At 46.0% G+C, this 26,402-nt stretch overlaps 1 protein-coding gene and 1 non-coding gene across 2 annotated transcripts; one reads left to right on the forward strand and one right to left on the reverse strand.

The window, feature by feature from the left end:
- Positions 1 to 558: 558 nt before the first annotated feature.
- On the reverse strand, positions 559 to 24,184 carry CA6 (carbonic anhydrase 6). The gene is made up of 8 exons (XM_040263357.1): positions 23,906 to 24,184; positions 20,063 to 20,242; positions 13,731 to 13,879; positions 10,847 to 10,939; positions 7,370 to 7,439; positions 5,507 to 5,664; positions 3,688 to 3,811; positions 559 to 979 (listed from the first exon to the last, which is right to left on the reverse strand). Exons 1-8 carry the CDS (start codon positions 23,982 to 23,984, stop codon positions 858 to 860), a joined length of 975 nt encoding a protein of 324 aa, XP_040119291.1. The 5' UTR covers positions 23,985 to 24,184; the 3' UTR covers positions 559 to 857.
- On the forward strand, positions 5,932 to 6,004 carry TRNAD-AUC. Its single transcript has one exon. It is a non-coding gene; the product is annotated as a tRNA-Asp (tRNA).
- Positions 24,185 to 26,402: the final 2,218 nt, after the last annotated feature.

Below are 26,402 nucleotides of genomic sequence, written 5' to 3' on the forward strand. Positions count from 1 at the left end.
GCCAAATTCCTGGAGAAGGAATTGGGAAACCACTCCAGTACTCTTGCTTGGAAAATCCCATGGACAGAGGAGCCTGGTAGGCTACAGTCCATGGGGTCACAAAGAGTCAGACACGACTGAGCGACTTCACTTCACTCACTTCACACTTTATCACTGGAGAAGGAAATGGCAACCCACTCCAGTATTCTTGCCTGGAGAATCTCATGGACAGAGGAGCCTGGCAGGCCATGGTCCATAGGGTCCCAGGAAGTTGGGCACGACTGAAATTCCTATTCCTACTGAAATTCCTGCATTGTTGTAATAGTGAAAAGTTGGAAGCATAAATTAACAATAATAATACAAACAAACAGTAGTACTTACAGTTTTCATAAAAGTTATAAAAATATCAGTTGTTGACTGGAAACTTTCATTTTTAACCTTTCAATAACGTCAGTGGGAACTTCTAAAAAAAGCTGGAAATCCCTCCCACCTTCATTTCTACCCCATCACCTGGGTCCCTCCGGATAGAGCAAAGAAACAATATTTGAAATGGCACAAAGAAATAGAAAGGAGAAGTTCTTAAATAACAAATTTCCAAAGTTATTTTATTTCATCTAAATGCTATTAGGATTTCAGGCTGATTTCTAATTAAGACAAATCAATGTACGTGATTCGAGAGGAGGGTAGTTAAATTTCTTTTCCAGACAATTCCCATTGGTATCATCTCGCTCAAACCCTTCTCATGCATTTAAGCCATCTCATTTCCGTTCATGGATGATGGTTTCTCCTGTTTTAATCGTAAATTAAGTAGCTGCCTCGGTAGAAACGGTATGATCTGGTCACCCAGGGCTTCTTGGACAGAAGGCAGGGCTCACTCTTCAAGGCCAATTCTCTTGTTTTTTTCTCTTTGTTATCTTCTGTTCAATAAATCTTCTCAGGTACTCAAGGGTTTGGTCAATATTGTTTAGATAAAAGTGGAGTTTGGAGGATAAAGTGTATTCTATAAAAAGAAGAGTTAACAGGAAAAAGTCAGAACTTTGAAGAGATTCATGAAAACAGGGGACACAGAACAGCCAGATACCATTCCCTACATGTATATTTAGGAGAAATATTTTTGATTCTTTCATACGCCTGCCATGTTCCCATCCCATTGGCTTCAGGCATCCTTGCTATGTCTGAACTTAGGCTTGTAAGCTGCCAGAATCCAAGGGGTGACATGTCAAAGATGGTTCAACCCTTGACCCTTGGTTTTTTCATGTGAAGCTCAGTAGCCTTTACCTTAGAATACATAGGTGTTTTCTAATAAATAAGTTGCGAGAGGGCCAATTTTGCTATTCTCCTGTGTTTATAACTGATCTTTGTTTCTCAGGTCATTCATCTTTGATGAGTTGATCACATTAACTGATCTGGTATGGATACTATAGAACTATGAAATATCATGTGGATTGTACAGTTGGGTTGCTACATAGAAGTCTGGGTCTGAGTAAAGTAGGAGTGAGATGATGCCCAGTTCTCTGTTCTCTTCTCAGTAAAGGAAGGGCATTGTTCAGATCCCTTGGCTGGGGTTGGGAAGAAGCCCTGTTCCTATCTCCTGGGAGTTGGTATGTTGTTGCTATTGTTATCACTGTCGTTAGTTGCTAAGTCATGTCCGACTCTTTGTGACCCCGTGGACCGTAACCTGCCAGGCTCCTCTGTCCTCGGGATTTTCCAGGCAAGAGTACTGGATCAGGGTGCCATTTCCTTCTCCAGGGATCTTCCCAAACCAGGGATGGAACCCAAGTCTCCTGCATTGGCAGGAGGATTCTTTACTACTGAGCCATGAGGGAAGCTTGGGAATTAGTGTACTCCTCCTAAATAGCAAGTCTCAGAAGTGAGGGCCAAAATGACATACTGCAAGATGGGACATTCTGGACTAAGAAGTGGTTATTAGAACCTCTGAGGTATCGCTCATGAGAGTACATTGGAATGACACTCCTGCCCTGCTGCAACGGAAAGAGCATTGGAGAAGTGGCCTAAGGAGAATGATACAACCTGTGCTTGTTGCAAGAATAGCATAAAATGTTAAACAGGGAGCATAGCAAAATTAGAACAAGGAGACAAATCAGTGGGTCTAAGCTCCCTTTGTTTAGTCTGCTAGTGATTGGACCTGTTTAGGAGGGTGTCATCCTTTAGAAAAAGAAATTGTGACTGTTAATATCCAATACTTTGGCCACCTGATGAAAAGAGCCGAATCACTGGAAAAGACCCTGGTGCTGAGAAAGATTGAGGGCAGAAAGAGAAGGTGGAGACAGAGATGAGATGGTTGGAGGGTATCACTAACTCAATGGACACAAGTTTGAACAAACTCTGGGAGATGGTGAAGGACAGGGAAGGCTGGCATGCTGCAATCCATGGGGTCACAAAGAGTCGGACATAACTTAGTGACTGAACAACAATATTGTATAAAGTATAATATGGGGAAATTAAAATTATAATTGGTGTCATTGTATTGTATGAAAGGAGCAAACTGATACAATGGAAAACAATAAATGAACCAGGAGAGATGGGGTGAAAACTATAAATGGAGCTTTATTGTGCTGGGGAGTATGTACGGAAATTTTTAACTTTTGCAAGGTACATGTAGAGGTAGGGTAATATTGACTAGAGACCAGGTCTATTTATTAGAGAATATAAAGGCATCCATGGAATTTTCCAGGCAAGAATCCTGGAGTGGATTGCCATTTCCTACTCCAATAAAGTCCTCAGGAATGGTTAATAGGAATATACTGTAAAGACAATGAATTCAGGGAATGTGTGCAGTTCACCACCACTTTACAGAGAACTGGACAAAATAGGGACGGGAAATTGCAGAATATTTACATTCCTGTGACCACAGAAATGAGGTAAGTCAAACCGAAACAGCTGAAGCCCCACCTCCTGGACTGGAAGGTCCAGGGGAAATTGGACCACTTATGCCTGCTTCCAGCATCCTGGCATCTGCAGCTTCACCTGTGTGCATCCAGACGTGTCCAATTCTTTGTGACCCCATGGACTGTAGCCCACCAGGCTCCTCTGTCTATGAGATTTCCCAGGCAAAGATACTGAAGTGGGTTGCTGTTTCCTCCTCCAGGAGATCTTCCTGACCCAGGGATCTAATCTGCATCTTGTGCTTCTCCTAATATTGGCAGGCAGTTTCTTTACCACTGAGCCACCTGCGAGGTTCAAAGGCCATTTGGTGGCTAATCCACCCCCAGTCTGATCCCCAAGAAAAGGTAATAAGCATTATGTGGTCTAGTTAACTCCACCTTGAGGGAACTTATGGGAGGAGTTGAGGATGGGTTTGTAATGCAGACCAAGATAGAAGTGTGGGGGAAATATCTGAGTTGGATATGATGAGGTTAACTTGAGCCGACACTCTATGGGAGCATCTTATGTTACCGACATCTTGCTTCTCCCACTGTCTCTGGCCAATACTAGGTACTATTATGGAACTGGTTCGTTCTCATCACCCTCTCTGTCCTACTCAGGAGTACCACTGCCTGGACTGGGAAAATGAGTCATGCTCTTCGCCCAAGCCCAGTTCTGATTGGTCCACCCGTGGCCCCTGAGGTTTAGATGACTCCCCTTCCCTTACTGTGGCCAGAAGAGAGGGGCTCAGCCAGAGAAGGAGGAAAACGGGAAATTGTCATTGCATATGGCAGAAGACAAACGAGAGCTGATCTCACTCACCCTGATGAGGGCGAGGCATGAAGTTGGCTTCCACCACTCTGTGGTTCAGGGGCTGAGTCCTGCGGTAATCGTTTTGGATGGTCTTGTTCTGGTGATTCAATAAGGAATTTTCTAGCTTCTCAACCTGCCAGCAACATGAAAGGAATTCATGAGAGGAGAGGCACTGGGTAACTTTTTTTAAGTTAGTTAACAGTTGAACCAGCGCTTGGATTTATATAACTCTGATAAAGAAGATCTCAAGTCCTGAAGTGGTTCTGGGCACTATGTGCCTTGGCGTTCATCCACCCAATCATTCTTCTGACAGTATCTTTCAATCTTTCTCTATGGGTATTTAGCTGTATTTATTTCATGAAATATGTCTTTTCTCTTTGGCTGATATTTAGATCCTCTCTGCTTTGATGGCTTGTGGCTTCACTGTGATGTGTTTAGCATAGGCTCCTTTTTGTTGTCATTGACTCATTGGGCTTCCTTATTATATAACATGGTGCCTTTCAACCCTCTGGAAAATTGTCAGTCAACATTTCTCAAATTATTCCTCTCCTCTATGCCACCTGTCTTCTCCCACTATAATTTCAACTTGACATTTTTCAGGTCTTTCTAGAATTTTCTCTATACCTCTCTACTTTTTCATATTTCTACCTCTTTTTCTCTTTATGATGCTGCATTTTGCATAATTGTCTCAGCTCTGTCTTCCAGCTTACCAATTCTTTCTTGAACTTGTCCTACATGCTATTAAACTCATTTGTTGAATTATTAATTTCAGTTACTATCTTTTCATTTCTAGAAATTAACAATTTACTTTTTTTCAAGTTGACTTGGTCATTTTTCTACTTTGTTCTTTACTTGTATTTCAAACTCTTGTACATATTAAACATATCGAATATGTTTGTTTATAGATATTATGCATTCTTTATAATATTAAACATACTTTATATTAATTGGCTGATAATTACAATATCTGAAATCTTTGTAGGTCTAATTCTGCTGATACTCACTCATAGTGCCTTTTTCTTGGTATTTTGTGATTTTTTTTTTAATTGAGTTCATCTCAGATAACTTTATTTGCAGAAATTCTTCTAGATCTGAATTTAAGGTACATTTTTCATAGATAACTAACATTGACTTTTGTTAGGTATCTCAGGGCACTTTCAACCTGGTTGGCAATGTTTTTACATGTTGGTATAGAATAAGGGGAGTTTGCACTTTTTTCCTGAAATAGGGAAATGGAAAATTTTAAAAGAAATATTTGCTTTTGAGGAACCCAGAAGGTTTGCTTTGCAACCTCAGTAACATTTGTCCTTTATTTAACTCAACAAATACTTATTATGTGCCCATGCTAGGCTCAAGGACAAAAGACAATTGATACAGCTCTTCCCCTCAAAGGGCTACAGACATTTTTAGATGGTAAAGGGCGAAATCTGAAGCGGTCCTTCTGGCATAAAGTTATTTACGAGGTTAGACTGTAGCCCCATAAGGACATGGAGTTTGCACATGTAATACCTGATGAGAGCGGCACTCAATAAATATTTGCCTTCACTATGCAAATTTTCTCCTATGATTTGGATCAGGTCCCAGTGTTTTTTGTTGTTGTTGTTGCATTACCTATAGATTTCTTGGATTCTCTGATGCCTGTTGGCCCATTTCTGCTACAGCACAGCACTAGTAAGATCACCCATGGTGATAGAGGTGAGGCACTACAGCCCTGGACATAGAAAACACTATAGGAGCGCAGGTATTGGCATTAGATAAGATTTAGGGGAACACTCTTGTTGATCAGGCCATGGAGAGACTTGGATATTAAAGCAATCTTGTACATTACCTGTGTCTTAGAGAGCTTGACAGTATCTGCTAGCACAAACCAGTGGACGTTTTCTGTACAGGGAGGAGTGGTGAGTGACCCCAAGTAGCTGTAGTAGTAGCGGAGGTCCCTAGGTAGCATGTCCTCAATGTCAAGGCCCCTCAGAATTGTGCTTTGTCCTAATAGAGGGGATGAGAAGCAATGTCAGGGACCACTGCTGCCCCTTGAGAGGACAGCTTTTGGCTCATATCTCACCATCTTTAAGTCTCCTGATTTAAGCAGAAGAACTTAGAACCTGATCATTGGGAAACATCACCCAGTGTGCTGCTTCCTGGAAAGGGTTAAGAGCAAAGACTTTGGGGAGAAACCCATTCAAATACCTCCTCTGGCTGGGTGACCCTGGCGGGATACTCACCTGTCTATAGACAGGGGACACTCATGGGAGTTCCCTGGTGGTCCAGTGGCTAAGACTCTGTGCTATCAATGCAGGGGGTCTGGGTTCGATCCCTGGTCAGGGAACTAGATCCCACACGCTGCAATGAAAGATGCTGCATGAGGCAGGAATTCTGCTTTTTTCCCTGAGCACTTTTGCATTTTTTTTAATGGCAAAGAGGATATCAGTGTAATATATACATAAACAGGCTTGTTTAACCAAGGCTGTGAAGTCTAGTAGTGCATAGCCCAATGAGCAGGCAAAAAATTTCTAAGTTTTTTTTTTTTTTTTCTGGTTGCACTACATGGCATGCAGGATCTTACTTCCCTGAACAGGGATTGAACCCGTACTCCCTGCAGTGGAAATTGGGAGTCTTAACCACTGGACTGCCAAGTTAAGAAGATGAGTGAGTGACTGGCTACCTTCTCCATGAAGTGGGAGGTCAGGCATCCCCTTCAGGGGAGAAGCTGGGGCCAGGGAAGGGGTGCTTCGGGAGGGAGGAGAAAAGGTGATGCAATCATTGTGGAGAGGGGAAAAGAAAATGCCCAGAGGAGTATTTTAGGATTTCTGAGCAGTGTTAGTACTTGTTTATTTTTTAGCTAGGAATAAAAGTAATACCAATTAGAAATATCTGTGTTTCTCTCGGCACATTCCTTATAGGCTCTTTGGCTACAGATTCTGAGAAAGTAGAAATTGGCATAGGGCTTTATCAGGTAAGCTTGTGGAGGGATGGAGGGCATTTGCATGGGTGTGTCAGTATGATGGTCCATGGCATCCAAGCCAGGTAAAGAGAACTGAGAGGCAAGAAGCGTGACTAGTAGTGAAAACATGGAGGCCCATGAATTGGAGGTCAGGAGATTACTGGAGAGGTTGAGGACTGAGGTCAGGGAACTAGAGTCCGGTATATGGGGCAAAGTGAGATGCCCAGAACCAAGGCTGCAGCAGACATGGTCACAGCTTAAGGTCACGAGTTGATCATGGGAGGGGGTAAATGCTCTGACAAGAACTCTGCCTTCTGGAGGCAGAGAGAAGGGAGACCAGCCCAGTGTCTGCATTCACAGACACCATGACAAGAGGCTTCACTCTTGAGACTCTTCTCAACTAGAAACCAAGGAGCTCATCTCTGTCTAAGGACCAGGATCATCACTACCAGCTGGGGCCAGAGGTGAGGGTGACTTAATTGGAAATATCCCTCATTCATGGCACTCTGGCCATCCAGACGTTCCAGCTGTGGAAATCGACAGCCAATTTATGAACGGGTCTCTCAGGGGTGTGTACAGCCTGAGCCAACCGTGGGGCCTGCTGGGGCCAGAGACCTTGCACAGGAAGCCAAGTGACCCCTGGAAAGCTTATCTGCAACCCTCCCCGCCCGTGACTCTCCCTGCCCTCTGTCCCCATCACACTCAGGCTCATTCCTCTGCCCTGGTGCACCTTCTGTTGGTTCCCCTTACCTGCATACCGGATGTCCTCCAAGCGAGAAATGAATTTGCTGTAGTAAGCATTTTCAGTATAATCCTTTATCTGCAGGGGAAACGGAGCAGTTAACCTAAGGGAGGTGGGTCCTCCATCTGGTACTATCTCCCTTAATTCAGCTGTTTGGTATCCTGGCTGGTAGGGCAGAGCTATGAGGGCAAGGAGGCATCCGGGGAGACAGTCTGGCTGTTCTTTGCACCAACTGCCTTGGCTCACCAGTTTCTTCCAGAAAGACAAGATCTGAAGCATTTTGGCAGCTTCCCAGAAAAAGATCTTCTTGGCAGTATCTGGTGATATCCTCATGGAATGGCCAAAGTCACTGTTAAAATATCCCCAGTGACCTTGTTTTGGGCAATGTCAGCCACAGTCAGATTCATTGTGGGTTTTTTTTTTTTTTTTAAGCCACTGCCACACAGCATGCAGAATCTTAGTTCCCTGACCAGGGATCAAGCCCACACCCTCTGTAGGGAAAGTGTAGGGTCTTAACTGCTGGACCACCAGGGAGGCCCCCAGATGCATTATGATCAGGGGGCTTGGTCTCAAGTGCTCCCTTCTTTATCCTCAGGACTTTTGACTGGATGGACGAGAGCCAACTGTCCAAAGCAAAATTGCTCCAATGCTGGCCTCTGACATCCTCTGTTTTTTGAATGAGTGTTTACTTTTTAGAAGTCAGGAGAGTTGCTTTTGGTGACAAAGGTCTGTGGACAATGGTTCTTTTCAGTCAACGATGCTGATCCATTCTTCCATTGGGTGAAAATTCCGACTTTCTTGGATTTCTTCTTTTTCTAATCTTAAATTTATTTTTTAATTGAAGGATAATTGCTTTACAGAATTCTGTTGATTTCTGCCAAACATCAACATGAGTCACCCATAGGTATATTTATGTCCCCTCCCTCTTGACCCTCCTTCCCACCTTCCTCCCCATACCACCCCTCTAGATTGTTACAGAGCCCGGGTTTGATTTCCCCGAGTCATACAGCAAATTCCCATTGGCTATCTATTCTACATATGGTAATGTAAGTTTCCATGTTACTCTCTCCCATACATGCCTCCGCCTCCTTCCTCCCAACCCCCTTCCTTCGATTTCTGGCTGTCATTTATCTGTTTTCTAAATGTGTTATCTCTTTCTCTGTTCTTCTAGCTACCTTTTGTGTTAAACAAATGCTTTCAGTGTAGCATTTAACCATTTTAAGTTATTAATGGTTGCTCTAGTGACTTCAATGTGCAACTTACATCAGTTTGTGCTAGAGAGCATCCCAGGTGGCACAGTGGTAAACAATCCACCTGCCAATGCAGGAGACACAAGAAACTCGGGTTTGATCCCCAGGTCAGGAAGATCCCCTGGAGGAGGGCATGGCAACCCATTCTAGTATTCTTGCCTAGAAAATTCCAGGGACAGAGGAGCCTGGTGGGCTACAGTCCATGGGGTCGCAAAGAGTTGGACACAACTGAGCATTTTCTCCTAAATACAGATCACATTTTCCTATTTGCATGCTGAACTTTTTCCTTGATTCCTAGACATTTTAGATAACATATGGTAGCTAACCTAAATTCTGATTTTTAAAAACTGTCCTGAGGAGTTTTTGTTGTTGTTCATGTAACTATTCAGTGACTTACCTGGGCTTTATCTGTAGAATATGTGTCCATAGTACTGTGTAGCAGCTGATGGATCTGCTCAGGGCTTAAGTCTTATTTTTATTTTTTTAGCCTAGGTCCATCTATGGTCAGCACAATTTTACAGTCACTCAGTGATTTTAGTAGAGGTTGTGCTCAAACCCCAGGAGCCCAAGCTGATGGATCTGTGTGTGGCTTGAGGAGCACATTCAAAGGTCAGCCAGTTACCAAGTCAGACTCAGCTTTCACGTTCCATCAGGCCTTCTTGGGAAGCCGACACAAGCTCTCTATGGCTCTCTCATTTTCAGGATCTCCCAGTTAGCTTTCTGATTGGTCTGCCCCTGGCCACACACCTCAGTTAGCACGTGATAGACTCCCAAAGCTGCGAATTTTCCTGTTTCCTGTCTTTTCTGTTGTTTGCTACTTTTATCAGCAATGTCCTTCGGACATGGGTTTTCAGTTTCTACTTCAAATCTAATGAATCCCTGTACCAAGCAGTGAAGCTGCTGGTTCTCCTGTTCACCTGCCCTGAGGAAACTACCTTGCTGACCAAGTTGTTGTTATTCAGTTGCTAAGTTGTGTCTGACTCTTTGCGACCCAATGGATTGCCGCACGCCAGGCTCCCCTGTCCTTCACCATTTCCCGGAGTCTGCTTATACTCATGTCCATTGAGTCGGTGATGCCATCCAACCATCCTATCCTCTGTTGTCCCCTTCTCCTCCTGTCTTCAATCTTTCCCAACGTCAGGGTCTTTTACAGTGAATCAGTTCTTCCCATCAAGTGGCCAAAGTGTTGGAGCTTCAGCTTCAGCATCAGTCCTTCCAATGAATATTTAGGTTTGATTTCATTTAGGATTGCTTGCTGACCAAGTTAGCAGATGGAAAGAGTGCCAGGCAAGAAGCCCACACACTCCCATTGTTCTTAGTCAAAATTCTCAGCATTTATCATAAATAAGTGCTTTACCTTGTTACTGTCTTTGGTCCATTTCCAGAGCACTGATACGCTTGGTTTTGATGTGCTGTGATCAGTCGTGTCCAGCTCTTTGTGACCACATGGACTGTAGCCTGCCAGGCTTCTCCGTCCATGGAATTTTCCAGGCAAGTATACTAAAGACGGTTGTCATTTCCTTCTCCAGGCAATCTTCCTGACCCAGGGATTGAACCCGTGTCTCTTGTGTCTCCTGCATTGGCAGGTGGTTTCTTTACCAGCTGAAGCATCAGGGAAGCTAATATAATACTTGTTTGGGGAGTGGATCGTATTCACTGACCATTTCTTGCTGCCTAGACATAAGTCCCACTGTCCAGACTTTCTGAGGAATGCAGAGATGTGGCCTCTGTCTACTGGGCCACAGGCTTCCTCATGTCCTCAGACCAGTTTCTGTCAAGTCAGCCCCTCTGGGATCAGCTCTTCTAACTCAGCTTGTCCAGATCATTCAATGCCCTTGAGGTTGGTGACCCAGAAGCACCACAGTAACTGTGAGCAAGGACTGGGGAAAGAGTAGGTCTTTCAGGGACTTCCCCGATGGTCCGGTGGTTAAGACTCCACGATTCCCAATACAGCGGGCCCAGGATCAATCCCTGATCAGGGAACTAGATCCCACGTGTCTCAGTTAAAGACGCTGCATGCTGCAATAAGGGACGAAGATCCGTCGTGCCACAACTAAGACCAGATAAGTGGACAAATGTTTTTCTTTAAAAGAGTAGATCTTTATCACATCAGTGTTTCCAAGAATTGTGAGCTGGGGAATACATGAGGGGAGACAAGTAGGAAAACCCTTTGTCTATACTTAACACCTTGTTTTGACACCACTTTATAACTTCGAGTGTGTAGGTTCAGCCTACCTCAACTAGGGCTGCCAGCACAGCCAAACCATCCGGCTCTTCCTGGGCTTCCTCATAGCTGTTGTATTTAGAATTGTAGTGGACAACGTGAATCTGTGGAAACAAGAAAGGGAGTGAAAGTTGTTCAGTTCTGTCTGACTCTTTGTGACCCCATGGACTACACAGTCCATGGAATTCTCCAGGCCAGAATACTGGAATGAGTTGCCTTTCCCTTCTCCAGGGGATCTTCCCAACCCAGGGATAAAACTGAGGTCACCCGCATGGAAGGTGGATTCTTTACCAGCTGAGCCACCAGGAAAGCCCAAGAATACTGGAGTAGGTAGCCTATCCCTTCTCCAGTGGATCTTCCCAACCCAGAAATCAAACCAGGGTCCCCTGCATTGCAGGCAGATTTTTTACAGGCTGAGCTATCAGGGCAAGTCCAGGGCAATTCCTATAACCTTCAAATGCTTCAGGTTTTCAGGAAAGGAGGAAAATGAAAAAAAAATGCTTCATCTGGTACCTCTGCTTGACTGACAAACACTGCTGACCACCATCTCCCTCCATCTGGGCTACAAGATCTAAGACCAGAAAGTTCTGAGAAGGACATGAGGAGAGGGCTGAGAAATGTTCATGGGGAGAAGCTCTGGTTAATGCAGGCTTGTATTGCTTGTATTAGCTGATTTTGCTTTATATTTGCAAAGTAATGAACATTTCTAATATTTATTGAAACAGCTTAATTTGCATAGCCTGTACTCAATACAAAAAAATAAAGTATACCACTTGTTTGCTTAGTAAGAATAAGTGCTAGATTTCTAATTAAAAAAAAAAAAAACAGATACACAACAAGCAACAAAAGTTTACTGTATAGCACAGGGGACTACAGTCAATATCTTGTAATAACTTATAATGGGAGATAATATGAAAAATAATATATGTATAACTGAATCTTATTGCTGTACACCTGAAACATTGTAAATCAGCTATACTTCAATAATATATATATCAATAAAAAGAATAATGTATAAAATAGGTGAATCAAGTTTAAATTAAAATTTTGACCCTAAAAAAAAAAGACCAGAAAATTCTCCAAGAATGCAAAGAACATGAGTGGGATTATGTGTGCTGTGTGCTAAGTTGCTTCAGTAATGTCTGACTCTTTGTGACACCAGACTGTAGTCCGCCAGGCTCCTCTGTCCATGGGATTCTCCAGGCATGAATACTGGAGTGGGTTGCCATGCCCTCCTCCAGGGGATCTTCCTGACCCAGGGATCAAACCTGTGTCTCTTATGGGGAGATGGCAATTCATCTTCCCCTAGGCAGACAAGCTGGCAGAGTTCCAGGAGATCGTATGAGGCCACGGGTTCTCCTGAGGTCTCCCTAGAGTGGGCATATGCCCCCTTACCTCAGGAGGCCACTGTCAAAACATGGTCAGCCAAAGCAGTGATAATCCTCACTAGTGTCTCATCAGTTCTCTCTTTTGAAGTAGAATCCAATAATAGGCTTTCTTTATGAAGCCTCCTAGGTGGCGCTAGTGGTAAAGAACCCCCTTGTCAAGGCAGGAGCCTTAAAATACATAAATTCAATCCCTGGGCCAGGAAGATCCCCTGGAGGAGGCCATGGCAACCCACTCCAGTATTCTTGCCTGGAAAATCCTATGTATAGAGGAACCTGTCAGGCTACGATCCATGGGGTTGCAAAGAGTCAGACACGACTAAAGCGACTTGGCATGCATCCATCCTAAGCAAGAGAGGAAACCAGCAAATCTACCTCACAGAAATCCAGCTGAAACTAAAGAGGGCTTGCCCCACTCGGTGGGCTGTATACTCCTGCTTCGGGCTGACTTCGTGAAGGCGGGGACCCAACCGGAACCCCCAGCACAGAGCAGTGATTAGTGGTGAGTGAATGAAAAATAAATTTAACCTCAGGGTGACCTGACTCATCACTGCACAAAGTGTTTTGGGCTGTTTTAGTGAGAAAAGTACGGCTTCCCTGGTAGTCCAATGGTTAAGAATCTGCTTTGCAATGCAGGGGACACCAGTTCAATCCCTTGTCCGGGAAGATCCCATGTGCCAAGGGGCAACTCAGCCGGTGCAGCACAGCTGCTGAAGCCTGCAAACCCGAGAGCCCAAGCTCCACAACAAGAGAAGCCACCGCAGTGAGAATCCCGTGCAGCATGACTAGAGAGTAGCCCCCACTCACTGCAACTAGAGAAAGCCTAGAAGCAGCAAAAGCCACCAAAAAATAATAGTAATAATAAATTAAAAATAAATTAAGCAGGGCTTCCCTGGTGGTTCAGTAGTAAAGAATCTGCCTCCAATGCAGGAAACCTGGGTTTGATCCCTGATCTGAGAAGATCCCACACGCTGAGGAGCAAACTAAGCCTCTGTTCCGCAACTGCTAAGTCTATGCGCTAGAGCCCAGGAGCTGCAATTACTGAGCCCACATGCCACAACTATGCAAGTCTGAGACTCTACAGTCGTGCTCCACAAAAGAAGCCCCTGCAATGTGAAGCCCAAGCACTGCGACTAGAGAAAAAAGGCCTAGCAGCAATGAAGATCCGGACAGCCAAAAATAAAATAAATATTTTTTAAAACAGGGCTTCCCAGGTGGCTCAGTGGTAAAGAATCCCCCTGCCAACCCAGAAGACCTGGTTTTGATCCCTGGGTTGGGAAGATCTCCTGCAGGAGGAAGTGGCAACCCACTCGAATATTCTTGCCTGGGAAATCACATGGACAGAGGAGCATGGCGGGCTGCCGTCCATGGGGTGGCAGACTAGAGCAAAGCCCTCGCAGTGGCAAAGACCCAGGACAGCCAATACATAAATAAATAAATAAATATTTTTAAAAAGAAAGTATCACAAACATGACTATGGGGTTTGAAAGAAAGAGGAACCTGAAGTTACCTCAATTACGTATCGCATCCCATCCACAGTGTGCTCAGAGCCGCTGATCTCTGAGGACGCTCCGCCCCAGTGGAAATGCATCTGCTTGGCTAAGTACTGCGTGCCGTCGGGTGTCGTCATTCTCATGGTGGATGGCAGGCTGATCTGTACTAGGAGAGAAGATGAGGGGCAGGGAGTATGCGGATGGGCGGGGACAGGGCAGGCCCACAGGGGAGGCAGGGTCCCTGCTCACCTGCCCACTCCTGGAGCAAGCAGGTGCTATAGACAGCCCTAGATTGCCATGGGCAGGGTGACCCCCGCTGAGGAGGCAACTGGCACACAGGGCCAGTTGGGGACCAGGCCCTGAGCTGGGCTGGACAGGCACTTGTCCCAGGGCACACACCTTCCCACTCAGGACCAGCAGGTCAGGAGCAGGACACCAAAGGGCAGGTCCAACTGATTATCCCTGAAAAAATAGGGCTGGTGAGTGTGGAAGCCAGAATTCCACTCTTCACCTGTGGCCAATTTTGAAATTTGCCCACAGGGTAGGGAACAGGAAATGGGGCCTCTTGGGATTTTGATTACTTTTACTACCTGAGGTGAATACCCTGGAAGGCTGAATTGAGGTCATTGTCTTCTCCACGAGGTGGTTAAAATCTTCATCCCATGTTGACTTCTAGAACCAGCCCAACTAACAACCCATCCCGCTGCATAGAAAGGAGCACCCCTGAGGGTTTCTACACTTTTTTTTTGGTTGAACTGCTCTGGGTCTTCATTGCTGCTCAGGCTTTCTCTAGTTGTGGTGTGCTGGCTTCTCATTATGGTGGCTTCTCTTGCTGTGGAGCACAGGCTCTAGGGCATGTGGGCGTCAATAGTTGTAGCTCCTGGGTTCTAGAGCACAGGCTCAGTAGTTGTGGTGCTTGGGCTTAGCTGTCCTGTGGCATGTGGAATCTTCCTAGACCAGGGATCAAACCTGTGTCCCCTGCATTTGCAGGCAGATTCTTAACTACTGGACCCCTAGAGAAGTCCCTTTATTTTATGGACCAAAGAGCCAACCCAGGGAGGTAGAAAGATTTGCAGTCACTTAGTTCATAGGTCCAGACAGAACCAGGCCTGGACAGGACATCATCACTGCAGGCCTCAACTGGTTTTCAGAAGACAAGAGATCAAATTCTGCTGCATGTCAGGGAATACGCAGACTCTCAGCATGGGATTGAATTTGATGTAATCATCAACAGTTTCAAATGTTAGGTTCTTGCCGACAGGAAAATGGTTCAGTCTTCTAGCTAACTTATGCTTTGTGCCCTACAGACTTTCTATAGGGAAGTCACTCTGGTCAGACAGCTGTCTTGTTTATTCCACTGGCTCAGGCCTCAGAGAAATCTCTATATTTTGGAATGAGTCAGGCAAAAGGGAGACATGCAGAGTGACCCCAAAAGTGACCAAGAAAAATATCTATGAGAGTATAACTTAGGACTCAGAAAGGGACAGTCAGCATCTGTCTTGTTAACAAGGTTTTTCTATTTAAAGTCATTGATGATAGTTATAAACAAGTACATTTTTTTAACGAGCATATATTAGATCTTTGAGGACCTCCCTGGTGGTCCAGTGGTTAAGACTCTGTACTTCCCATGCAGGGGGCATGGGTTGGATCCCTGGTCAAGCAATTAGATTCCACACTTCTCAAGGTGTGGCCAAAAAACCCCCAAATTAGGAATTTGATATCTGTCAAATGCCCCCTTTTTCCCTTCCAGAAGCAGCAGGAAGCTGATGGCAGCTTCATAATATGCCAGAAGGCAGGAATCTGGCCTCTGAGGTTTTACATGCCCTTTCCAGTGATCATGTATGGATGTGAGAGCTGGACTGTGAAGAAGGCTGAGTGCTGAAGAATTGATGCTTTTGAACTGTGGTGTTGGAGAAGACTCTTGAGAGTCCCTTGGACTGCAAGGAGATCCAACCACTCCATTCTGAAGGAGATCAGCCCTGGGATTTCTTTGGAAGGACTGATGCTAAAGCTGAAGCTCCAGTACTTTGGCCACCTCATGCGAAGAGTTGACTCATTGGAAAAGACTCTGATGCTGGGAGGGATTGGGGGCAGGAGGAGAAGGGGACGACCAAGGATGAGATGGCTGGATAGCATCACGGACTCGATGGACGTGAGTCTGAGTGAACTCCGGGAGTTGGCGATGGACAGGGAGGCCTGGTGTGCTGCAATTCATGGGGTCGCAGAGAGTCGGACATGGCTGAGTGACTGAACTGAACGGAACTGGACTAAACTTGGCAGAGCAGGTGTTTTGTGTTTCGTGCTTAAGATGTGGCCAGCCTCGAAGTCAGTGCTCCCATGAGAAAGTGGAAGAGTTTATCAAAGAAGATGTTCAGTTTTCTGTGTCCAGAGACTGCAGAGCTGAGGACAGTTATTACCACATGAGCCGTAACAGAGATCCCAATAAGCATGTTTCCCCAGAAACACAATCCCCAGCAGACAGAATGTCTCAGTTCTCAAGCTGTATCAACAGGATTGCACAGGCTGAATTGAAAAATGGCAGCACTTCTGGGCTTATCACTGTGCTTTTGAAAAGGTAAGATCAACTAGCTGTCCTCCCCCAAATCAATTTGCTGAACTTTCCAGGTTCTGACAATTGTTTTAACTTCCAGAACTGACTCCTCTTTGTTTGGAACTAATGTAACCAGATTCTTATCAGCCCAGAAAAACCACATGATCTGAGCATTTTCTGTGCCCATGTCTACCACAAAATAGAGAAACTGAAAACAAGTTTTAGAAGGACTTCCCTGGTGGTCTATGCTCCCAATGCAGGGGGCCCCGGGGTTCAATCCCTGGTCTGGGAACTAGATCCCACATGCCGCAACTGAAGATCTTGCATGCTGCAACTAAGACCTGGTGCAGCCAAATAAATAAATATTTTTTTAAAAAGAAGAAAATAAGCTTTAGAAACTTTTGCAGCACTTTCTCTCAACATCCAAGTGTGTTTTCAATTTCTTTTTGTTAAAATGTAATTTTATATCTGTATTCTAATCTAATAATAAAAACAGAAGGATATAAACATAAAATAGACATATAGAGTAGAATTTGAGATTAAAAATACAATCCCATTGACCATCTACAAATCAATGACAAAAGCCTCGAAAAAGAAACTAACCTTGTGACACTTGATCTTGGACTTCTACTCTCCACAACAGTGAGAAAATAAGATTCTGTGGTTTAAGCCGCAAAAACCCCACAATATCATTTACATTAGCACTCCCTCCCAATTAAATAATTAGGTATAAAGCTAATGAATTATATACAAGCTCTATATGAGGAAAACTGAAAAATTCTGATGAAAGGAGTCACAGAATAACTTAAAAAATGGAGAGGTAGTCCATATTCCTGGATAGGAGGACTCACTATTGTCCAGATGTCAGTTCTTCTCAATGTGACCTAGAGACTCAGTGTGGTCCTAATCAAAACCCCAACAGGTTGTCTTGTGGATGTCAACAAACTAATTCTGACATTCACATGGAGAAGCCAAAGGCCCAGGATAGGTGACACAGTGTTGAAGGAGGGGAATAAAGTTGGAGCACCAATGATACCCAACTTTAAGACTTATTGTAGAACTACAGTAGGGTCATCTGGTGGTCCAGTAGCTAAGATGCTATACTCCCCATTTAGGAGCCTGGGTTTGATTCCTAGTCAGGTAACTAGATCCCACATGCAGCAACTAAGACCCAGTGCAGCCAAATAAATAAATTTTTTTTTTTAAGGCTTACTAAAAAGCTACAGTAGGGACTTCCCTGGCAGTTCAGTGGTTAGGACTCTACTCTTCCACTGCAGGGGGCATGGCTTCAATCCCTGGTCGTGAACTAAGACCCCACATGCCTCTCCACAAGGCCAAGAAAGAAAAAAAGCTACAATAATCAATGCAGTGTGGTCTTGGTGGAAGAATACACAAATAGATCGGTGAGCCGAAAAGAAAGCCCAGAAATAGACCCCCATAAATACATCCAACTGATCTTTAACCAAGTAGCAAAGGTGATGTTGTTATTGTTCTTTACTTGCTGAGTCGTGTCTGATTCTTTGTGACCCCCATGAACTGTAGCCTGCCCAGCTCCTCTGTCCATGAGATTTCCCAAGCAAGAATACTGGAGTGGATTTTCATTTCCTTCTCCAGGGGATCTTCCTGACCCAGGAATCGAACCTCCTGCATTGGCAGATGGATTCTTTACCACTGAGCCACCAGGGAAGCCTATGGCAAAGGTGATACAGTGGAGCAAAGAGAGTCTCTTCAACAAATGGTGCTGGAACAACTAGACATCCACACGCAAAAAAAAAAAAAAAAAAAAGAATCTAGATAAAGACCTTATACGCTTCACCAAAATTAATGCAAAATAGATCACAGACCTAAATGTAATGTACAAAACTATAAAATTCTTAGAAGATAACATAGGAGAAAATCTAGATAACTTTGGGGTATGGTACCTTTTTAGATTCAACAGCAAAGATGCAATTCATGAAACAAAGACTCGATAAGCTGGGCTCAATTACAATTTAAAACTTCTGCAAAAGAGAGCATCAAGAGAATTAGCAAGCCATAGACTGGGAAGAAATATTTGTACAAGACACATCTGATAAAGAACTGCCACCCAAAATATACAATGAACCCTTAAAACTCAACTATAAGAAGACAAATAACCCAGAGACCATAACAGATACCTCCCCAAAGAAGATACACAGATGGCAAATAAACATATGAAAAGATGCTCCACCACACAGTTCATCAAGGAAATACAAATTAAACCAACCATGAGATGCCACTACACACCTATGAAAATAACCAAAATCCAGAACGCTGACAACACCAAATGCTGGCAAGGATGTGGAGCAAGAGGAACTCTCACGCATTGCTGGTGGGAATGCAACATGGTGCAGCCACTTTGGAAAAGAGATGAGCAGTTCCTTACAAAACTAAACATACTCTTACCATACAATCCAGCAATCTCGCTCCTTGCTGTTTTCCCAAATGAGTGGAAACCTTATGTCCACACAAACATCTACACACTGGTGTTTATTGATGTTTATAGCAGCTTGATTCTTATTGCTAAATCTTGGAAGCAGCCAAGATGTCCTTAAGTTGGTGAATGGGTAAATGAACTTTGGTGCATCCAGACAATGGAATATTATCCAATGCTAAAAAGGAAAGGAGCTATCAAGTTGTGAAAAGACACAGAGGAAACCTCAATGCATATGACTAGGTGAAAGAAGGGCTTCCCTGGTAACTCAGCTGGCAAAGAATCTGCCTACAATGCAGGAGACCCCGGTTAGATCCCTGGGTTGGGAAGATCCCCTGGAGGAGGCCATGGCAACCCACTCCAGTATTCTTGCCTGGAGAATCCCGTGGACAGAGGAGCCTGGCGGGCTGCAGTCCATGGGGTCTTAAAGAGTCGGACACCAGCACAGGTGAAATAAGCAATCTGAAAAGGTCCCACTCTTCTGCCAACCTCCCAGATGCTTCAGAGAGTGATGCTGGAAGCAGGATCTTGACATTCGTGATAAATTGATGCTTTCATGAATTATTTGTGGAGGTCAGTGATCCAAACCATAGGTATCTGAGGGCTGCTACCTTCGCCAGCCACATGAAGAGCAATGGGTTTTATTTTCTCAACAGAGCAAAAAGGAAATCTGAGTCCTATGACCCTACTCCCCATAAGCCTATGCAAATGGACAGTAGTGGGAGTAGAAAGGGATGAGTCCATGGAGGACACAGTGGAGGAATCAGACATCCGGGGACTGGGTCCAGCTCGACCATTAGAGACTGTATGACTGGAAGTCCCTTGGATTCTCAAAGTCCCTGGTTTCAGCCTAAAAAATACCTCCCTCTGGGCTTGTCTTGAGGCTTGGAGGAGACAACCCACTTGGTGAAAATGAGAAAGATGTGTGCCAAGGTATAGCCGGATTTTATAAGTGTCCAGTAGGGAGGCCCCAACACCCAGCCTTTCCTGTCTGACCTTCACACATATTAAACGTGGCCAATCAGACCAGGCCACAGATCAACAGAACACACAGTGGGCCGTGCAGCTTTGCTGCATCGCCTGTCTGTCCGCTGAATTTCCACTGGTTGGGTCAGAGTGGGCTTGGAGAGAGGCCAGTGGGGAATGAAGGGGTAAGTGGAAAACCGAGTCTACAGACAGCTGCTGCGCAACCCGGGACGAAGTGCCAGGAGTCAACACCTGCAGCCCCCAGGCCACACTCTGCAACTCTGCATGTCTAGCTCTGCGCAGCCCTACCAGCCTCCCCCACCGCCCACTTCCCCCGCTCTCCCCCCAGGGACAGAAGCCGGTCTGTAGCCCATCCTTACCCGTGTGGCCATTGTTGGTCATGGGGAACTCCGAGTGCCAGAGTCCGTAGCCTGTGAGGTTCAGAGCCCTCAGGGAAGGGTTGTAATGAACTTTCTTCATCTTCAGGTCAATGGGCGACTGTCTTCTCCCCCCACATTTCGGGTACTCCAGCGGCCAGTGTACTTCGTCCAGCACACCCTCTGACATGGGAGAGAGGCAAGGGAGTCACAGTGAGAGGTGCTGCCCAGCTGGGCCCTCTCTGTGGGCACTTCACTCAGTATAGAGGCCAGAGCTGGTAGCTCACAGCAGGGCCTGGCCAGGGAGGCCAGCAGAGGTTGAGATCAAGGCCAGAGGTCTGCCTTCTAGAAAGCAGAGCAGGGCCTCCAGGAGGCGGGTTGTTGTTGTTGTTTAGTTGTTCAGTTGTTTTCAACTCTTTGTGACCCCATGGACTATAGCCCACCAGGCTCCTCTGTCCCTGGGATTTCCCAGGCAAGAACACTGGAGTGGGTTGCCATTCCCTTCTCCAGGGGATCTTCCCGACCCAGGGATCAAACCCGCGTCTCCTGCAATGGCAGATGGATTCTCTACCACTGAGCCATCTGGGAAGCCCAAGGAGGCAGGAAGGACATCTAAATCAGCTTCACAGACCCTGGGGGGCTTCGGGGCTGGTTCCTAATTTTTCTGTTGCAACCACTGGCCCTGAGAACATGACTTAGTATTTTGAAAGCAATGGCTATCTTTAAGACCTAGCTTTGGTTTTTTTCTTTGAGTGACTGTCAGCTGATGAATATGGGATCTGGCTACGGTGCCAGTGGTAAAGAACCTGCCTACCAATGCAGGAGATAAAAGAGACACAGGTTTGTTCCCTGGGTTGGGAAGATCCCCTGAAGGAGGGCATGGCAACCCACTCCAGTATTCTTGCCTGGAGAATCCCATGGACAGAGGAGCCTGGCGGGCGACAGTTCATGGGGTCACAAAGAGTCGGACATAACTAAAGGAACTTGGCACAGCACACAGCTGATAAACAGTGCTGAGGGCTCCTTAGCCTTGGCCTTCCTGTGTTACTTTTAAGGGCTTTTCGTCACTTCTTCTGAGTGGCAGTTTCCTTTCACAGCCCTCAACACTATCAAAGCCCCATCTGCACCCTACAGCAGGACCTTCCCACCTCTTTTCTTTCCCAACCCCCCTTCACTGGTTCCCAGTATTGTAAAGACCACCTGGGTGCCTACACTGTGGATTCAAGACAAGAAATGAAGCATCAGGTTCAAGGATAACCTAGAAAAATTTGTTGAAAAAATGTCAAAGAAAGGAAATTTATTTTCTTAAAGGTAGTTACTAATCACAAAAAAGAGTGATAAAAGAAAGTCATCATAGGAATTCCCTGATAGTCTAGTGGTTAAGACTGCACACTTCCACAGTTAGATACCTGGACTGGGAATTGAGATCCCACATGATGTGTGGACAGCCAAAAAATTTTTTAAAAATCAAAAAACAACAACAAAAAACGCAAGTCTTTGTAATGGGTTAGTCAGCCTGCAAACAGTTGTGGATTTCTGGTCTCACCTGTTTGCAACAGGGACTCCAGCTCTCTTTCCCCCCTCAGGGGGCAGCTGTGTCACCCACAGGTTATTTTGAGAAAGATGATCATATCTGGGCCTCTTACAGTTTCCTGGTTCAATACAAAGTCAATTCTTTATTTCTCCTCCTCTCCTCACTATTCAATAATACACACCAAATTGTAGACAAGTCTTTCCTAGAAGCAGATGCAAGCATCAAAGTCAGAATTTTTTTTTTTTGCTCCGCTGCCTGGCATGCAGTATCTAAGGTCTGGGACCAGGGATCGAACCCTTGCTCTCTGCATTAGAAGTGCAGAATCTTAACCACTGGACCCCAGAGAAGTCCCAAGGCCAGACGTCTTGAGCACTGCCAAAAGGCTTTTTGCCAGCATGAGGGTTTCTCAAGTGTTTCCAAGAGGTATTTGCAGTAGCTTTCCTGTACTCCTGGTGCTTCCAGAAGGCCACAGTCTCAGGCTATGCTGAGCTGAGAGGGACAGTCTGCACTGTGGGAATCCTCACTTGTCCTTACCCTACAACCACCCTCAGCGTCTATGGGCCTGCCCAAGCAGAAACCCTGGGGTCTCATGGCTCTGAGCCAGGGAGAGATCCTCTGGGTCAGACAGAATGATTGGTCAGTCGGTTGTCCTGCCTTCTGCTGCCAGACTTCCTGAACCCTCCCACGATGTCCCTAACTCTGCTGCCCTTGACTTAACAGGACACACATCCACCCTAGGTGGACACTCCCCCCAGTATCTGAGGCCAGGGTGGACTGTGCAGAGAGCACGTTCAAAAGCTGCTTGCTCCTGACTCCAGCAGCCGTGAGCATCCTCTTGGGCCCCATGCCTCCCTCCAGGACATAAAGGAGGAGGGCCAGGCAGGTGCTTTTGCTCCTGCCACACAGAAGAGGTGTTTCTTATCTGAACCCCACAATCTTCCTCTCTTTGGCTCACATGTAGGCTTGTGGTAAACACTAGAGTTTTTTTTCCACTTCATGTCCTGTAAACGGGGCTTGAGGTGTGAGTCTGGGGCCTCAGCAGGGCTAGGCAATGGAGAGAGACCAGCCCGGAGGCCGTGTAGTGGTCACTTGGTTCTTGGCACATTGAGTCGTTCTAGATAAACTGTGTATCATGGAATTTCCAATAAGAAAGTTCTTGCAAACACCACACATTCTCAGTGGGACTGCAGGGAGCTCGCTTCAGCCACTTTTTTTTTCCTGTTGGAGGATAATTGCTTTACAATCCTGTGTTGGTTTCTGCCATACATCATCATGAATCAGCCATAGGTATACATATGTCTGGGCTTCTCAGGTGATGCTAGTAGTAAAGAACCTGCCTGCTAATTCAGGAGACATAAAAGACACAGGTTTGATTCCTGGGTTGGGAAGATCCCCTAGAGGAAGGCCTGGCTGTCCACTCTAATACTCTTGCCTGGAGAATCCCATGAACAGAGGAGCCTGGTGGGCTACAGTCCATGAATCAGACATGACTGAAGCAACTTAGTACACATGGATTCATATGTTACCTCCTTCCTGAACTGCCCTCCCATTACTCATGCTATCCCACCCCTCGGTTGTCACAGAGCACTGGATTGAGCTCCTTGAGTCACACAGAAATTCCCACTGGCAATGTGTTTTACGTATGCTAATTTGTTTGTTTCCATGCTATTCTCTCAATTCGTCCCACCCTCTTCTTCCCCTTCCTGTGTCCACAAATCTGTTCTCTATGCCGGCATCTCTACTGAAGTGAAAGTGATAGTCGCTCAGTCATGTCCCACTCTTTGTGACCCCATGGACTATAGCCAGCCAGGTTCCTCTGTCCATGGAAACCTTCAGGCAAGAATACTGGAGTGGGCAGCCATTCCTTTCTCCAGGGGATCTTCCCAACCCAGGGACTGAGCCCGGGTCTCCTGCCTTGCAGGAATCCCCCTTGCTGTCCTACAAATAGGTTCATCAGTACCATCTTTCTAGATTCCGTACACATGCATTAGTATACAGTATTTGTCTTTCTCTTTCTGACTTACTTCACTCCGCATAACCGCTTTATTTCTTATCTCCACAGACAGAGAGTGCAAATGGCTTCGCTGTCAGAAGCAGTGAGCAGGCTGTCAAGCCAGCACCAGGAGTGGAAAAGCAGAACCCTGTGCTTGATGCAGGGATCCAGAGATGGGGAGAACTCTGTCCTCCTCTCCCTGACTGAGGTCTCCCCCAGCCTGAGGTGTGGAGCCCCCAACAGCGCCGCACACAGTTGTCACTGGGACTGACCAGGCTTCACCCTCGAGGAGTGGGCACTGCCCCGGGGTGGGACTTACCTGAGTAGGTCCACTCGACCCCATGCCAGGCCTGGGCTCCCAGCACGAGCAGGGATAGCAGGGTGATCAGGGGCATCATGTTGCGGCAGGTCTGGAGTCAGGGCCGATGCTGCAGATTTAAAAGCTCAGAAACTGTAAACAACAATTTACTGGGTCTGGCCGGCTGAGCCACCCTTTGCTGAGCCCACTGAAAAATAGCACGCCCCTCACACCCGCTTCCCCGGCCAGGTGACGCGCACCTGCCCCATCACCTCCGGCACAAGCACTGAGTCCACTTGGCCCGAGGGTTTGGTGGTTTGCTGTGTGATTTATGAAAACTCACTCAGAGGGTCACACAGTGCAGCCTTTGTGGGCAAGTGACTACCTCGGGCCAAGGAGATGGCCCCAGGCAGAGGGCTGCAGAGTGGGGAGGTTTTTCCAAAACAATGGCATTTTCTGTGACCTCACTCCTGGCAGGCAGGGCCCAGGAAGGGAACCGATGAGGAGCATCACCAGTGCCTAAAACCCCAGCCGGATGCTGTGTGGTATTTCCTGCCTGCCTCAGCAGTAGACACCTGCCACCAATGCAGACTTAGGGCTGCCCTCAGCCAGACAGTTGGAGAGAGAGCCTGGGCCCCATGCGTGGTCAGTGGTGTCGACTCTTTCGAGACTCCATGGACTGTAGCCCACCAGGCTCCTCTGTCCATGGGATTCTCCTGGTAAGAGTACTGGAGTGGGTTGCCATGCCCTCCTTCAGGGGATCTTCCTGACCTAGGGATCAAACCCACGTCTCTCTGTCTCCTGCATTACACGTGGATTCTTTATCTGCTGAGCCACTGGGGAAGCCCCATGTTTGAGCATAAAATGGAGGATCCAACTGCAGGCTGTCCTGCTCTCATCCTCTTTTTTTCTTAAGCCTTTTGTGTGTGTGTGTGTGGACCATTTTTAAAGTCTTTATTGAATTTGTTACATTGGTTCAGTTTTCTGATGTTTTGGTTTTCCGGCCACAAGGCATATGGGATCTTAGCTCCCAGACCAGGGATCAAACCTGCATCCCCTGCGTTGGAAGGCAAAGTTTTAACCACTGGACCACCGGGGAAGTTCCTCATCCTAACTCTTGAATCACTGGTGGATGCTGAGTCCCAGCTCACGAGCCACATCCCAACACGTGTCCTGGGCTATCCCAGCTGCTGTGGGTGTCTGAGTTGCTCTGTGGAATGGATTTGCTCTGACAGCCACAGTGCGCTTGGTCACACCAAAACCATCCAACACTCCAGATCAATGAATTGCCTAATCCTCCTGTGTCCCCTTGGGTAAACAGTCCTTGAAATTAGCTGAGAGAGAAATTTTTGAGATTATACTTGCTGACAGGCTTGCACTTCCTATGCCCTTCAGAGAGGACACAGGCAAAGGGCAGAAATGTTCTTGGCCTGAAACAAAGGACAGTCCTGTTCTGCAGAACAGAGCTAACGCCCTCTGCAGCTTCTTTAATCTCATGGCCTACTTTTCCCTGGAGTCTGAGGGATGCTGCAATGGCAGTACAGTAGCATGATTTAACTCTGGTGGAGAGAAAGGATTCTGTGGCCAGACCAACAGAGTTCAGATCCTTGCTCTGCCACTTACTAGCTGGGTGACCTTCAGCAAGTTATTCAACTGCTCTTTGCCTCCATTTCTCCAATTTAATAAGACTTAAGGATAGTATTTCCTCATGCAAGGAGATCAAACCAGTCAATCCTAAAGGAAATCAACCCTGAATATTCACTGAAAGGACTGATGCTAAAGTTGAAGCTCCAATACTTTGGCAACCTGATGTGGAGAGCCGACTCATTGGGAAAGACCCTAATGCTGGGAAAGATTCAGAGCAGGAGGAAAAGGGAGCAACTGAGGATGAGATAGTTGGATGGCATTACCGACTTGATGGCCATGAGTTTGAGCAAACTCTTGGAAATAGTGAAGGACAGGGAAGCTTGGTGTGCTACATTCCATGGGGTCGCAAAGAGTTATACATGCCTGAGCAACTGAACAACAGCAATCTCCTCCTGAGGATACAATACTCCTGAGGATGTAATACTAAGAGTAGCACCTGGTATGTGGCAAACAGTGTTATTATCATTTTATGGAGAAAGGAAGTGACATCATTGTCATCTAGCCTGTTGGGGAGGGAACAGAGGTGAAAATGCAGAACTCGATCTCCAACTGAAACAGCTTTCCCAGGTTTTCAGAACTCAGAAATCCACTGCCCAGTCTTTGCTAAGGAAGTTAGATCCCAGCCTGCTGGGCCCAGGTCTGGCTGAAAGGGCCACCTTGTAAGACCCCAGTTCTTCTGAGGACACTGAGCTGGGCATCTACCTTTAGGACTTTTAGACAGGCCAGGGAGCCCTGATACCCAACTGGCAGGAAAACAAAAACTGAGCCATCTAAACTTTTTTTTTAAGAATCACAGAAAGAATTAGAGAACTGCAGAGGGAGCCAGAAAGATTCTGATGTGGAGAAGCCAAGGAGCTTTGCTGACATGAGA

Source organism: Oryx dammah, unplaced genomic scaffold, assembly GCF_014754425.2.
Source record: "Oryx dammah isolate SB20612 unplaced genomic scaffold, SCBI_Odam_1.1 HiC_scaffold_21, whole genome shotgun sequence".
Taxonomy (NCBI): domain Eukaryota; kingdom Metazoa; phylum Chordata; class Mammalia; order Artiodactyla; family Bovidae; genus Oryx; species Oryx dammah.

Coding starts and splice junctions, on each gene's coding strand:
- CA6 (XM_040263357.1), bottom strand. CDS start 23,984: ATGATGCCCCTGATCACCCTGCTATCCCTGCTCGTGCTGGGAGCCCAG. Junction 5,665..7,369: donor GGAGGACATCCGGTATGCAG/GTAAGGGGAACC, acceptor CCCCTCTATTAG/GACAAAGCACAATTCTGAGG. Junction 3,812..5,506: donor TCAAGCTCTCTAAGACACAG/GTAATGTACAAG, acceptor TGTTGCTGGCAG/GTTGAGAAGCTAGAAAATTC.